This window comes from Tribolium castaneum, chromosome 3 (genome assembly GCF_031307605.1).
Source record: "Tribolium castaneum strain GA2 chromosome 3, icTriCast1.1, whole genome shotgun sequence".
Classification (NCBI taxonomy): Eukaryota; Metazoa; Arthropoda; class Insecta; order Coleoptera; family Tenebrionidae; genus Tribolium; species Tribolium castaneum.
The window spans coordinates 12,482,556-12,494,627 of record NC_087396.1 but is presented as its reverse complement, the minus strand read 5'-3'; the positions used below and the strand labels follow the sequence as shown (position 1 = coordinate 12,494,627).

The following is a 12,072-nucleotide window of genomic DNA, read 5'->3' as shown; positions in this document are numbered from 1 at the left end:
AAAAAAGGTAAAAAAAATATAACAAAAAACCCGTTAAATTTGTTGGACTCAATTTGCACACTATCTAATACCATAATGTAAATAGATTGTTTATTTAAAAATTAAATTACAAAAAGTTTTCTTCAAAGACTTGAAAAAATGAGATAGGTGTTTACTGTTTATTCAATGCAAAGTTCCACCCTTACACGAGGCGAGCGAAACGTCGTCAAATGAAAGACAGTCCAGTTTCACAAACTTTCCCAGAAGCCGGAAACCGAATTGGAATGTTCCGATTAATTTGCAGTCTACTCATATGTGAGTTTCAACTGAGGTAATTAAATTTTGTCTTGTGGGAAATACCTGAAGCTTCTGTAGCTACATGTTCTCTCAACAATTTAGTTCAAATTATGAGCAAAAACTTCTAATGTTTGTATTCAATTCGCAAATTTTTAGTCGCGGGATCATTTAAAAACATTTATTTATTACAGAGATACAGTCACGTTGAACATAATACAAAAAATACCATAAAAATATGCACAATAGTGCATAACATTGTCTTAAACGCATATCAAACTATAATTTAACTCACAGCTATATTACATCAGTCACATTTTTCCTAACACTAATTACGTAAATATGTTTCATTCGATCACAAAATCATTGAACTTTGGGGGCAGGTACATTTGCGAAACAACGATAATTATTTACAGTCTCACCACACTTAGTTGCTAATACCTCTGACTAGAGTATTAACGGGTGTAACATACCGTTCGGTGGTACACGACTTTTGGGTTATTCTCCCAGGAATCACTTTTTTAATCTCGTGATTGAGGGTCTGTTCGACATTTTCAATTTGAAGATATTGAGCCACATTTTCCAACAAACCCTCCAGAGATTTGCTCAGTTCGGTAAAAGTCGGCCTGTTTTTCGGACATTCCTTCCAACAATTCAACATGACGGCGTACCTTAATCACACAAACACTGATAAAAAGACACAAGGTGAGAAAATACTCACAAGTCGGGGCTGCAATTCACGGGCCGCGCCAACCGATTTCCGCTCTTGAGGAAATCCAACAGTTCGGACGAGTGTACACCCACGTAGGGGGTTCCCCCGAGCGTTACTATCTCCCATAGTAAAACGCCGAAGGACCAGACGTCGCTATACGTGGTGTACCTCTGATGCGTTAGGGATTCTAGGGCCATCCACCTGACCGGCAATTTTCCGCCGCCGTTTTTGCAGTAAACGTTGTCCTGGTAAACGTCGCGACTCAGACCAAAGTCGGACACTTTCACTGTGTGATTTTCGCAAACTAGAACGTTACGTGCCGCCAGATCGCGGTGCACGACACGAGTTTTAGCGAGATGCTCCTAAATGTTAGGAAATAATACAAAAAAGTAGATAAATAATATAATCTCGTACCATCCCGAGCGCCACTTGGCGCGCTATTGATAAAAGGTGCTTGGGCTGGATTATAAAATCGTTCTCGAAGCTCATATTGTGGAAGTCGTAAGTTTTGTTAGCGAAATAGTTCGAACTGTTTGAGCTTTCGTCAATGTATGCAAATTGTTGCTGCCTGAGAGATAAATACTTATTTTAATATTTTAATAGTATGTATAGTTTTTTTGCTCGAAAAAATTGAAAAGCCGGCCACTTACATGTTGGTGAATTTGTCCCAGGCCGTCCTGAGGTAAGTCTGCAGGTCCCCCCTTGAGCAGTACTCGACCACCAGCAGTGGCCCTTCGGCTCGTCCTTCCGTCACACAGCCGATCAAGGAAACAATATATGGATGTTGTCTCACCGACTTCATTATATTGATTTCTTGAGTGAACTGTCGTATTTCCTCCGAAGTGGGTGACTCTGCAAAAAAGCCATCACCCGTGTTCTTACTGTCGCACGCATTAAACCTTTCAGCATTTTGACAGCAACTTGTGTCTTATTGTCTTCCTTCAAGTCTAGGAAAGCTCGCCGAACAATCCCGAAAGCTCCCTCTCCGATGACGCCCTGAAAGGAAAGTTTAAGGGGATCGAGCTCCCACTGATCAAATATGTCGGGTTTGATCAAATTGATTTCAATATTTTCCCCCGACTCTGGAAGCTTCTCCTCGTCAAGACCCTACAATGTAACAATCGAAACCACAAATACATTTTTGGGCCATTTACCTTGAAATAGCGCTCTCTTTCATCGCGTCGCTTCTGCTTATGTCGGTAATAATTAACAGTCACTGTCGCAATCAAAGTTGCAATTAGAGGTGCGATAATTAGGACCAAAATCCCCCACTGCTGCTCCGAGGGGACTGTTGTGATGTTTATGTCGGTTTTGTGCCGCTCTTCGGCCACTTTTTGACTGCACCCGGCCGACGAACAGGCCATGAAGGAGATGTGGTACAAGGAACCCAACTTCACGTGTTCAAAAACTGAATTTGTCTTGTCCTACATCACGAGAAATAATTCGTCATATTTGGAACAACTACAAAAAGGACTCACCCCAGTTATGTTTAAAAAAATCTCCGTTTTGTTGTGATTTTCCGGGTCAATGTTAATAAAATGGGCGATGTAATAGTTGGGTATTAAATCTGGCTTTGACCACATCAAGTGGACGTTGTATGTTTGCTGGGATAAATCGATGATACTTTCGTTAATGACCAGGTTTTGTGGGGGATCAGGGCCTAATAATGTTATACTTTTAGAAACAATTCATTTGATCGCACGTGAGGATAAAGGTAAAATGGAAACAACGCTAATCCTAAATATACATCATTCCAGAAATATCAAGAAAATACCCAATTAATGGGCACTTATTTTTAAATGCTCTCGGAAATATCTGCTCGTAATTTCATCGATTCTGTTATGAAAAACCAACTTACGGCATTTTTCCAAAGTATGGAAAGTTTCCAAGCAAGAAGGGGTGCGGAAATTAAGCGATTTCTTCAAACTCTCGAAGGGCGAGCTTTCCGATTTCGCCATAATTTGCACAGTGTAGTTTTCCCCTAAAGCCAGATCGGTCAAAGTCGCTTCGTGCAAACCTGAAACCTGCGGCCAGCCACGTGTTAATTACTATGTTACTGAATTGTATCAGATTATCAAATCGTCAAATGATCTACTCAGAAGAAGGCTTTACTTACAACGCTTATCTTTTCCTCATAAATGGATTCTTCCTTAATCCACACGAGATTATATTCGCACGAATAATCTGGAAATAAGCAGTTTAAATCACTCCTCTAAAAATAAAAATCTACAAGTATTGGCAATTTGGATCAAAAACAATGATGATCACAGGTGTGTTAAGGTCAGGGTCAGCGGGTCTGAGGCATAGTTTTGGGGACTTTTAAAGGAAATTTAATTACAACCAGGATAAACTCGCTTTTAGTTTCATTTATTAATAAAAAATAATCAAATGTCGGCTGGGATTATAAACTCGGATTATCAGCTTACCTTCATTTGGACTCCATTTAATTACAGCATCGTATGTGTTTTCTTTCAAAATTAGATTTTGAAGAAAAATATGCGTGACTGGTGTTGGGACTAAACTTTTGCTTGTTGTTTTGACAGCGAGATCGTCGCTGTGTAAAATTTGTTTTTTCGAAAATGAGACCCCCCACAGTCGAATATCGTAAAACGTGTCTTCGCTTAAATCATCCAGAGAGTAGTAGCTACACGTGGTCTGGAAATTTCAGCGTAAAATAGTAATTACGATGTAATTTAAAAACTTACCACATTGCTATAAGTTTTAAAGTTGTTATTTGAAACTTCCAGGAAATAAGCAAAGTCATCTGTCGCTTCCAGATAAAAACTGATCATATTACTTTCAATGCATCTAATTTGTATCGAGTTTAATAACGATTCCTGTGACTTCAGTTCTGACCCAAAACAGAAAGTTCAAGTTTTAATAAAATGATATTACTTGAAAGAGATAATTGTAACTCTTTGAGCGCGGCCACTTTTATATGCGAAAGTATATTTGAATTCAACAAATAAATATAATGAAATATTGTCCGGCATACAACTCTCCAACCAATGAGAATCTATATTTATATTGTATGGATACACCGAAGAGAAAGATATTATACAACAAAATCAAATTGAAAGTATCGAATTTTTTGTACCTTGTATAGGAAACTTCTCGCTCCACAAGTCGCATCTGTTACCATTACCACAGGAAGAAGAATTTTGCTGAAAATAACGTTTTAAAACAACTTTTTAAAACGATCACAAACAATACATTGAATTGAAAGTGCAGTAAATGCTCGATTCTCCGAGTTGGATGATAAACGACCCACCGCACTATCGGATTAACAGTTATCGTAATAGTTAATAAAATTTTGAAATAAAGTAACATTAAAGTGGTATTTAATTACAATACGCAAGTATTAAGCATTAGCACAGCTCGGATTATAGAGTTCCAACTGTATATTCACTTCAGATTATTAATTGAAGAATTTTCCTGGAAATTTTCCTAACGAAATTTAAAAAACTATTTCATTAAAATCGCCTCTCAAAGTCTATAAACTTCAATTGATTACTTTGTTCATTAAATCTTAGAGACATTCTCAAGCCACGATTCAAGTGAATGTTTTTATGTAAGCTCGTCTTATTCTTTTAATTCTTTGACTATAGCGTTCTTACAAACTTTATTACAAAAGACTCGTAATTTTTTATAAATTATTTAGAGTAATTTCAAGTTTTCGATCTTACATATGGCTTCGACCAAGAGGGATTACTGAGATATTTCTGTTTTCCGCAATCATATTGTTTTCATTTTTAATTCCTTTTGAACAAGCTTTGGACTCCACAGTCTACAAACATTTAATGAAGCTTTTTAGCATTGTTTTACGAGAATAAGTTGGTATATAATTATGTATTACCTATTAATTAGCCGCTTGAATTTAAGGTTTAGGGACCGGTTTATAGACGCGCCATTAGTTTAATATGCAATTAAATGCGTGGTTAACTGATCACGTGACCAAACTGAAGCAATTTGATTAGTCCGTTCGCGTTGTTAACTTTTAACAACGAATTAAATTTTAACACAGCTTTCTATAAACCGGCTACCAAGCAATTAGTTTTCGAGTGATATTCAATTTTGAATCAGTTCCATAGAATAGAATTAAATTACCCTCATGAGTACCCAATAAACTATAAATAGTACAACGTTACGTCATAAAATGCATACACGACAGAAAATTTTTAAACAAAAATATTCGATGTTTATGCTGTAAAGGGTTAAATTTGCAAGTCAATTGCCGGTTGTCTGCATTATAATTAATTTATTTCTATTATAAAGTGAAAATAATGCAAATCGTCATAAACAGTTCTAGAATCAATCACGAATAACTATTGATTTTTATCAAACGAAATTTCGGAGAAAATTTTTAATTAATATTTTGTTAAGTTCACACTAACCGAACCTAGATCTGAGAATACTTTTCAATAGATTCTCGTTAAAAACTTCTTCTCTAATTAATGAGAAATACCTGAAAACTGCGATTCACAAACTTCCAGGCTAGTTAATTACGGATAACCATTAATTATGTGATATGTCGTATTTCTGCTCATTTTAGTATGTAGTTTTTTCCACAACTAATTTGTCCTTTTTAAAATGAGCCTGCACCAAGTAATTTATGATCCATCCATGCTATGATAAAGCTCTCACTGCAGAGACTTGAAAGAGTAGAAACATTATTCATTATTGTGCCTCAGCATGTGAAAATTGATTCGTATGCAAGTACGTGACTTCGAAGAGAAAATTTAATTTCCAATTTTTCAATAGAAGAGATGCCAAACAATTTTAAAAGCGCCAGTTCGATAAAACGAAATAAAAAATGGCTTCATATAAAAAAGTGCAAACTAGACAACTGAAAAATACAGACAGGTAGAACGTTTTAACTACTTCCAATATTTAAATTTCCGCGTCGCAACGAATACAGCAAAAGGTGAAAAATGGTAAAACTAAAAAGAAAGTTATAGAAAATTAAATTATTGTCTTCAATGCCTGTATGCACCCTACAATGGATTAAGTTTTTTTTTTATAAAACTTGACGTAGATACAGACTTGGTAGATATACCTATTTCAAAAATAAAAAACAATTGAACTAGTCTTCGCAAAGAAGACGTTAATTTAGTAAAGCGCTTGTTTTCGTTGTTTGCTACAGTAAACAATCGAAGGGGATTGAAATTTCTGCAATTGATTTCTATTTGTAGTAGTATAAGAAACTTGCCATCAAATAAAAATAGACCAGTGCATATCACATCAATCATATGCCTATATTTTTAATATCATTATCACACGTCATTCCAGCGTTATAGAATTTCTTCCACACACAAAACTGATACTGTAAACACCGAAACTGATCAAAAACTGAATGTATTAACCTTCACATCTCCCGATCTCGCAAAAAATTGATTAGTAGAAATCAACACGTGGACCGCGAAATAATAATTATGTCTTTCATATACAGAAAAAAATTGAACTGTAGTTACTTACCTTGCGAAAACTTTGGCACAGTGCGTCTAATAGCTTTTCCTCGGGCAAGCCATTAAATTCGGCATTTTTTAAATTCCGTCCACCTACCGTTAAAATTAACGCACAAATCACCATATACCTCATTTTAAAATATGAATTGTTTTTATATTGGCGAAAAATGTGCGAAATAGCGACATCAAAGCAATAGCGCGCTGAACAAGTTTTCAAATAATGATTCTAACACAGTGGCACGTCGACGCCGAATGGAGGTAGACGATTTGAGAAGGGATGAATAGGTAGGTATTTACGATAGACACGAGTACCTTACCTACTACGGGAGTGCTACAGGTATTAGGTTTACGCATGACCATATAAATGATTATTGGTAACCAATATTCGCATTTATTAACGTTATTTTCTATTCAACATTGTTTCGAAAAGTGAAAACGTGTTCTCTGGGTTCCCTCTGTGGCCTCGATCCACTAGCTTTATACATTCTTTTTCTAATAAATGATAATAAGTTGATAAATCAAAGATTTCTTTTATCCAGAGCGTAGAAGTGCATGCCTCTTAGTTGCCTTGACAATGAATCCTTTTAAAAAAAATCCATGTTTTCCTATATGTAACAAGTAGATAGATAGTAAACCATGTTTTTTGATGTATACGAATATCAAATAAATATACTCAATCGTTTATGCAGAAAAATACATACAAATTTTAGCAAGCAGAACATTATTAAACAAAATCCAAATAATTACGACTTTTAATGAAAAAAAGTTTTAATGTTTATTTTGTTCAATAGCAACCAATTAAAATATTACTAAACAGGTGACGCCCAAAAGTTCACTAAAATTATCACATTTTGACCTTACTTTTAGTTTACCTGCTTTATGTAAATCACAAACAAATAAGCACGTTGTTCCTTCTAATATTTACAATTTAAAAGAAACCACCTCGAAAATACTAAAATCGGTTTTTTAGGAAAAAAAAACAGAAAAGGGAAAACATCTACTAATTAAAATATTGCCTTGAACTACATAATTATCGAATGCTTTAGAAGAGAGTTCTCCAAGACCTTCCAGGAATTCAAACATAAAATTCTCTTATTTGCAAACTCTGAACATATTATTTGCCCACTTAATATTCAAAACTCTCGTAAACAGGTTGAGAACTTCTTCTAGGAAAACTTCCCAGTTCTCAAAATAAAGTTAGTATTTACCAGTATTTACTTATTTGATAAATGTCAAGTTAACAAATAAACTTAATTTTTTGGAGCTAACCGCAATTTTTTATGTATTTTTGCAGAAAGCGATATTTAAGCGTAATGATGTAATTCATCCCCTTCGAGGATTTCACTAGAAAACCTTTTTTTAATAAAAAAAGACATTTCAATATTGTTAAACACTTTTTATTAAAAACATTACAAACATATTTTCTGTTATTACAATTAACATAGGGATTAATGAATACATTTTTGAAACGATTTATTACTGTCTAGAATAATTTGCATTTATGTAATGAAACAATACGACAAGCAGGAAGAGAACTACTCCCAGAGCATTAGAAAGAATTGCCAGATGGACGTCAGTCACCATTCTGTAAAAAAAATACATTTAAAAATTTAATTTTTAAATTTAAATTTTTTAAATTTAATTAAAAATGTAATTTGAAAATTGAAATGAGATTACAGAAAACTGTAACTGTAAAAGCTTTGTAGATGTCAGCACCTTCAAGCATCGTTGTTTTTATTCGCGTAAATAACCTTTTTTCACTGTTTTAAAAACGAAATTTCGTTATTCGCGCCGCGTTATCATATTATCCGTTGCACATTTTAAAACTAAAGGTAAGTAACATCCTTTTTATTGTGACTGCTTCTTATCTTTATTCATTTCTGGTATTTAACGTTTTTAACCGTTAACTGACATTTCAAATGAATTTTTTCACTCAGAAAAACATGGTTTCAAAAAAACTAAACACTTACGTAATTTATGGTTGGGCTGTTTCGCCGTTTAATAAGTTTTTAATGAGAAATTAAATTTTACGTGGCTTTTACTCCACACACCGGCTGATTTTAGCTGGCAACTGTCAAATTGTTAGCATAAATACAGAAAATGATAATACCAGTCGTGGAAAAAGTTTAAACCTACCGTGGTAGAGGACGCCATATGTATCATCCGTAGCCAACTTATATTAAACACCCGGTGTTGTGCAAACTAAGTGAAAAAATGTAACCATTCTAATTAAATTTTATCGTTAGAAATTTTATTACTTGACTAATTATGATAATCAGCGTTTTCGTACAAGTTAAAAAAGTATTAAAGCTTACTTTAATTATAAATTCAAATGATGGCATGGTCCTACCGTGGAGGGAGAAACTTATGGAGGGAACATAAGCGAGAAACTGTGGTTCTTGCAAAAACACCTTTTATGGCCCTTTTCTTCCCCGCTTGAAATTGCAAACCAGTGTCCACATATATTAATTTTGGGAGCACTTGCATTACTGACGGAATAGGGCACCTTCTCTCCAAAGGTTTCTCCCTCCACGGTCCTAAATGAGCATCAAATTTTGTACAACTGAGAAAACCAAAACGGCTAAACTATTCTGCGTAATGATTTAGTTAAGAAAGTATCTAAAAATGATTACAGCATAAAAAGCGAAACAGTAATTTTTTAATTGTAATTTCTGTAATAAATTTAGAACTTCAAAAAAAATGCAGAGGATAATATGAAAGGTAGATGCTCGTCTACATTCTTGCTCTGCTTGAAAATTAGATGATCAGGCATATAATGTTAGACTGTGCCTGCTTATGCTGTTACTAACTTTTTTCTAATTTTTGAGGTAATTGATATGTCTGCCGCTCATTCTAATATTCTCTCATTTTCGCCCGTTTAAGACTAATTCCATGTTGATGCTTTTATTTTATTATAAAGTTATTAAGTAATGTTGTAGAGTTTTTTTTTATTATTGGAAAATAAATAAGAAGGTGCTAAATATTTTCATTGTTTTATTCTTTATTGTCAAAATTTACAGTTTTTTTTCAGTGTAAGAAAGCTTTTCTCAGTACGAAACGTCAGATTATATCAGATTTAAAGCAATTTTAAGCGTTGTTGAGTATAATTCGAAGAAAAAAAATCTGTATTCAAATCGTTACCGTATAAATCGGTTTATTTATTTCAACTCGTGGATGATAAGCCACTCTTTGTCGCTCGTGGATTAAAAATCCACTCATGAACCAATCGTCCGGTTTACACTCAAACTCGTTAAATAAATAAATATTTTTTGAAGATTTTTTTTCTTTCTTGTAGAAAATCGTTAATTATTATTTATAACAAGGCAAGTCAAACAATTCTTTATTAAAAAAAAATAGATACTTCCTTAATATTGATAATTTATTTCAGGTTTTGTATACATCCATAATTAGTAAGTAATGCATAAAATTCAGAGACATTTTTCAAAAAAAAAAAAACTCGGACAGATTAATTTTATTTTTGAAACCATCGCAACATTTATGAAGTCATTAGTTTTTGAGAAATGATGATGAATGGCGTAATTTTTAATTTTTTAAATGACAACCAACGTTTTTGTTGTTTGTGCAATATTTTTGTAGTAATAATATTGTTCTAGAATTTTTTTAATGGCTTAGATAAAATGAAGATATGAATGTTGTGCGTTACTTTCGGTTAGTTTGTCTAAATCAGCGCCGCGCCTCATAAATTGCAGAAATGTCCATCGCGTCCGCTTCCACCAGCGTAAAATTCCACGAGTTCCCCTCCGGAAACGTCTTCCATAACTACCAGCCCGGTCCCCAAATCGACGGTCCCATCCGCAGCATCTCCTGGAGCAAAGACGGCAACTGGCTGGCCCTGGTTCCCTACTCCGGCCTCGCCGAAATCATCAGCATCAAAGACCAGCTCAAGCTCATCCACACCATCCAGAGCATTGAGGAGCCCTCGTGCGCGTCTTTCCAGAACACCACCAAGAAGAACATCGCCATTGGCACTAAAAGCGGCCAAGTGTTCGTCTACGACATCAAGGCTCGCAATGTGAAGAAGCGATTCCCGAGGGCCACCTCGGTGGTAACGCGCGTGGAGTTCACCTCCAAAGACAACCACGTGGTGGCGGCGTGCGAAAGCGGAGAGGCCTATCTTTACAGCCACGTCCAGAACACCCTGTCCGGGAGTTTCAAAATTCCGAGGTCCCAATCGATAAGCGCTCTCAGGACGAATCCGATCAAGAGAAATTACGTCGTAGCGGGAAGCAATGAGGGGGTAGTGGCTGTGTGGGACATCCACGGGAACAAGAATAAATTTTTCATCGGCTCGCACAAAGCCCCAGTCACTGCGGTGGCATTCTCACCGGTGAACTCGGACTTCGTCGTCTCCACGGGCCTAGACAGGCAGTTTTGCTTCTACGACATCGGGGCCAATAAGTGCATCGGGAATATTTTTGTGGAGAACAGCATGACAGCGGTTGACTTTTCGCCGGATGGGAAATACGTGGTCTTGGGCTCCCAGCAAGGAAAAATCTACGTTTACGATGTGAAGAACATGCAACAACCCGTCTGTTCGTTTTTCGGGCACAACGGCGCCGTCGAACACTTGGCGTTCAGGAAGAGCGAAGACTACGAAACCAGCTTCATGTCCTCGGAGGAGATCAGGGAATCCAACGCGAATGAAACCCACCGAAGCGTTGAATCCTTCAACATCATTTGCACCGAAGCAACCTCAGAAAAAATACAAAGTTCCACAAAGCCTGAAGACTCCTTCCTTGCGGAGCTGGGCCTGGACAAAAATAACACAAGTGGTTCTAGTGTCCAAGGCAGTTATAAATTGACCGACCAAAGCACCAAGCATTTAATGCTGAAATACACCCCGAACAATCCGTCAAAAATCCTGCAAGACAAACTGTTTTCCAACATGCAAACTTCAACACCCGAAACGTACAACTTCGACCTGAACCCTCCCCTGTCACCGATCGTTACTCTGGAGCAAAAAATGGACTGTGGTGATAGTGAGAAGGCAAACACTGACGACTTGGCCAGATTTGTTAAAACCACGATCAGAGACGAGCTAAAAATCGCATCCGAAGAGCTAAAGACCGAGATGAAGTACCAAACTACAAACGTTTTGTACCAAACGAGACAGCTATTTTTGAACCTGATGATGGCCACTGTCAAGGAATCAATCAAAGTCGAGAATCAGTTCAATAGTTTACGCGACGAGTTGCTTTCGGGCGTCCCCCAAAGCCAGTCGCTCCTTGAAGAAAATCTAATGCTCAAGCAAAAAATCGCCCTGCTTGAGGAGGAAATCGCCCTGTTAAAGCACGATTAGCGTTTTAAGTATATTTTTGTACCTATTTTTCTACCAATAAAGTATTTTGAAATTGGTGTGTGAGTCACCTGAAGAGTTGATAATTAATTTAGAGTAGCTTTTACAGTTATTTGCATGTTAAATAATACATAAAATATAAGATGAGTCAACCTGGTTGTTTGATGGTGGTTTGATCAAGTGACCTGTAAAGTCTGTGATTCACCTCTACAGGCACTTCCGGTCCTTCTCGGGTCGGCGCCCAGTAAGCGTACGATCAACCATAATTTTATGTCTGCGGTTAATGAAAAAAGTAAATGAAATAG

At 36.1% G+C, this 12,072-nt stretch overlaps 3 protein-coding genes across 6 annotated transcripts; 1 reads left to right on the top strand and 2 right to left on the bottom strand.

Moving 5' to 3' along the window:
* Nucleotides 1-439: 439 nt before the first annotated feature.
* tor (torso) lies at nt 440-6,672 on the bottom strand. 3 transcript variants are annotated; one of them, XM_015981558.2, is made up of 13 exons: nt 6,195-6,434; nt 4,083-4,149; nt 3,691-3,836; nt 3,412-3,640; nt 3,102-3,169; nt 2,844-3,009; nt 2,464-2,645; nt 2,140-2,409; nt 1,885-2,092; nt 1,636-1,837; nt 1,400-1,553; nt 995-1,347; nt 440-944 (listed from the first exon to the last, which is right to left on the bottom strand). In XM_015981558.2, exons 1-13 carry the CDS (start codon nt 6,195-6,197, stop codon nt 701-703), a joined length of 2,292 nt encoding a protein of 763 aa, XP_015837044.2. In that variant the 5' UTR covers nt 6,198-6,434; the 3' UTR covers nt 440-700.
* Nucleotides 6,673-7,926: 1,254 nt separating this feature from the next.
* LOC100188941 (dolichyl-diphosphooligosaccharide--protein glycosyltransferase subunit 4) lies at nt 7,927-8,034 on the bottom strand. The gene has a single exon (NM_001134723.1). The coding sequence runs from the start codon at nt 8,032-8,034 to the stop codon at nt 7,927-7,929; it is 108 nt and encodes a 35-aa protein (NP_001128195.1).
* A 90-nt stretch (nt 8,035-8,124) lies between these two features.
* LOC661935 (protein NEDD1) lies at nt 8,125-11,826 on the top strand. Of its 2 annotated transcripts, XM_064355429.1 has the most exons (3): nt 8,132-8,282; nt 9,839-9,860; nt 10,161-11,826. In XM_064355429.1, exon 3 carries the CDS (start codon nt 10,163-10,165, stop codon nt 11,768-11,770), a length of 1,608 nt encoding a protein of 535 aa, XP_064211499.1. In that variant the 5' UTR covers nt 8,132-8,282; nt 9,839-9,860; nt 10,161-10,162; the 3' UTR covers nt 11,771-11,826. The 2 variants fall into 2 exon arrangements, with proteins under 2 accessions (XP_973158.2, XP_064211499.1); XM_968065.5 differs by lacking the exon at nt 9,839-9,860 and having other exon boundaries at nt 8,125-8,282.
* The last annotated feature ends 246 nt before the right edge of the window (nt 11,827-12,072 follow it).

Bases quoted from the DNA above. Each gene is read 5' to 3' on its own strand.
- LOC100188941 (NM_001134723.1), bottom strand. From the start codon at position 8,034: ATGGTGACTGACGTCCATCTGGCAATTCTTTCTAATGCTCTGGGAGTA.
- LOC661935 (XM_968065.5), top strand. From the start codon at position 10,163: ATGTCCATCGCGTCCGCTTCCACCAGCGTAAAATTCCACGAGTTCCCC.
- tor (XM_064355275.1), bottom strand. From the start codon at position 4,315: ATGTTACTTTATTTCAAAATTTTATTAACTATTACGATAACTGTTAAT. The intron at 2,410-2,463 runs GTGAGTCCTTTT...CTCGTGATGTAG, and splicing joins TTTTTTTAAACATAACTGGG to GACAAGACAAATTCAGTTTT. The intron at 1,554-1,635 runs GTAAGTGGCCGG...TTTATCTCTCAG, and splicing joins TGGGACAAATTCACCAACAT to GCAGCAACAATTTGCATACA.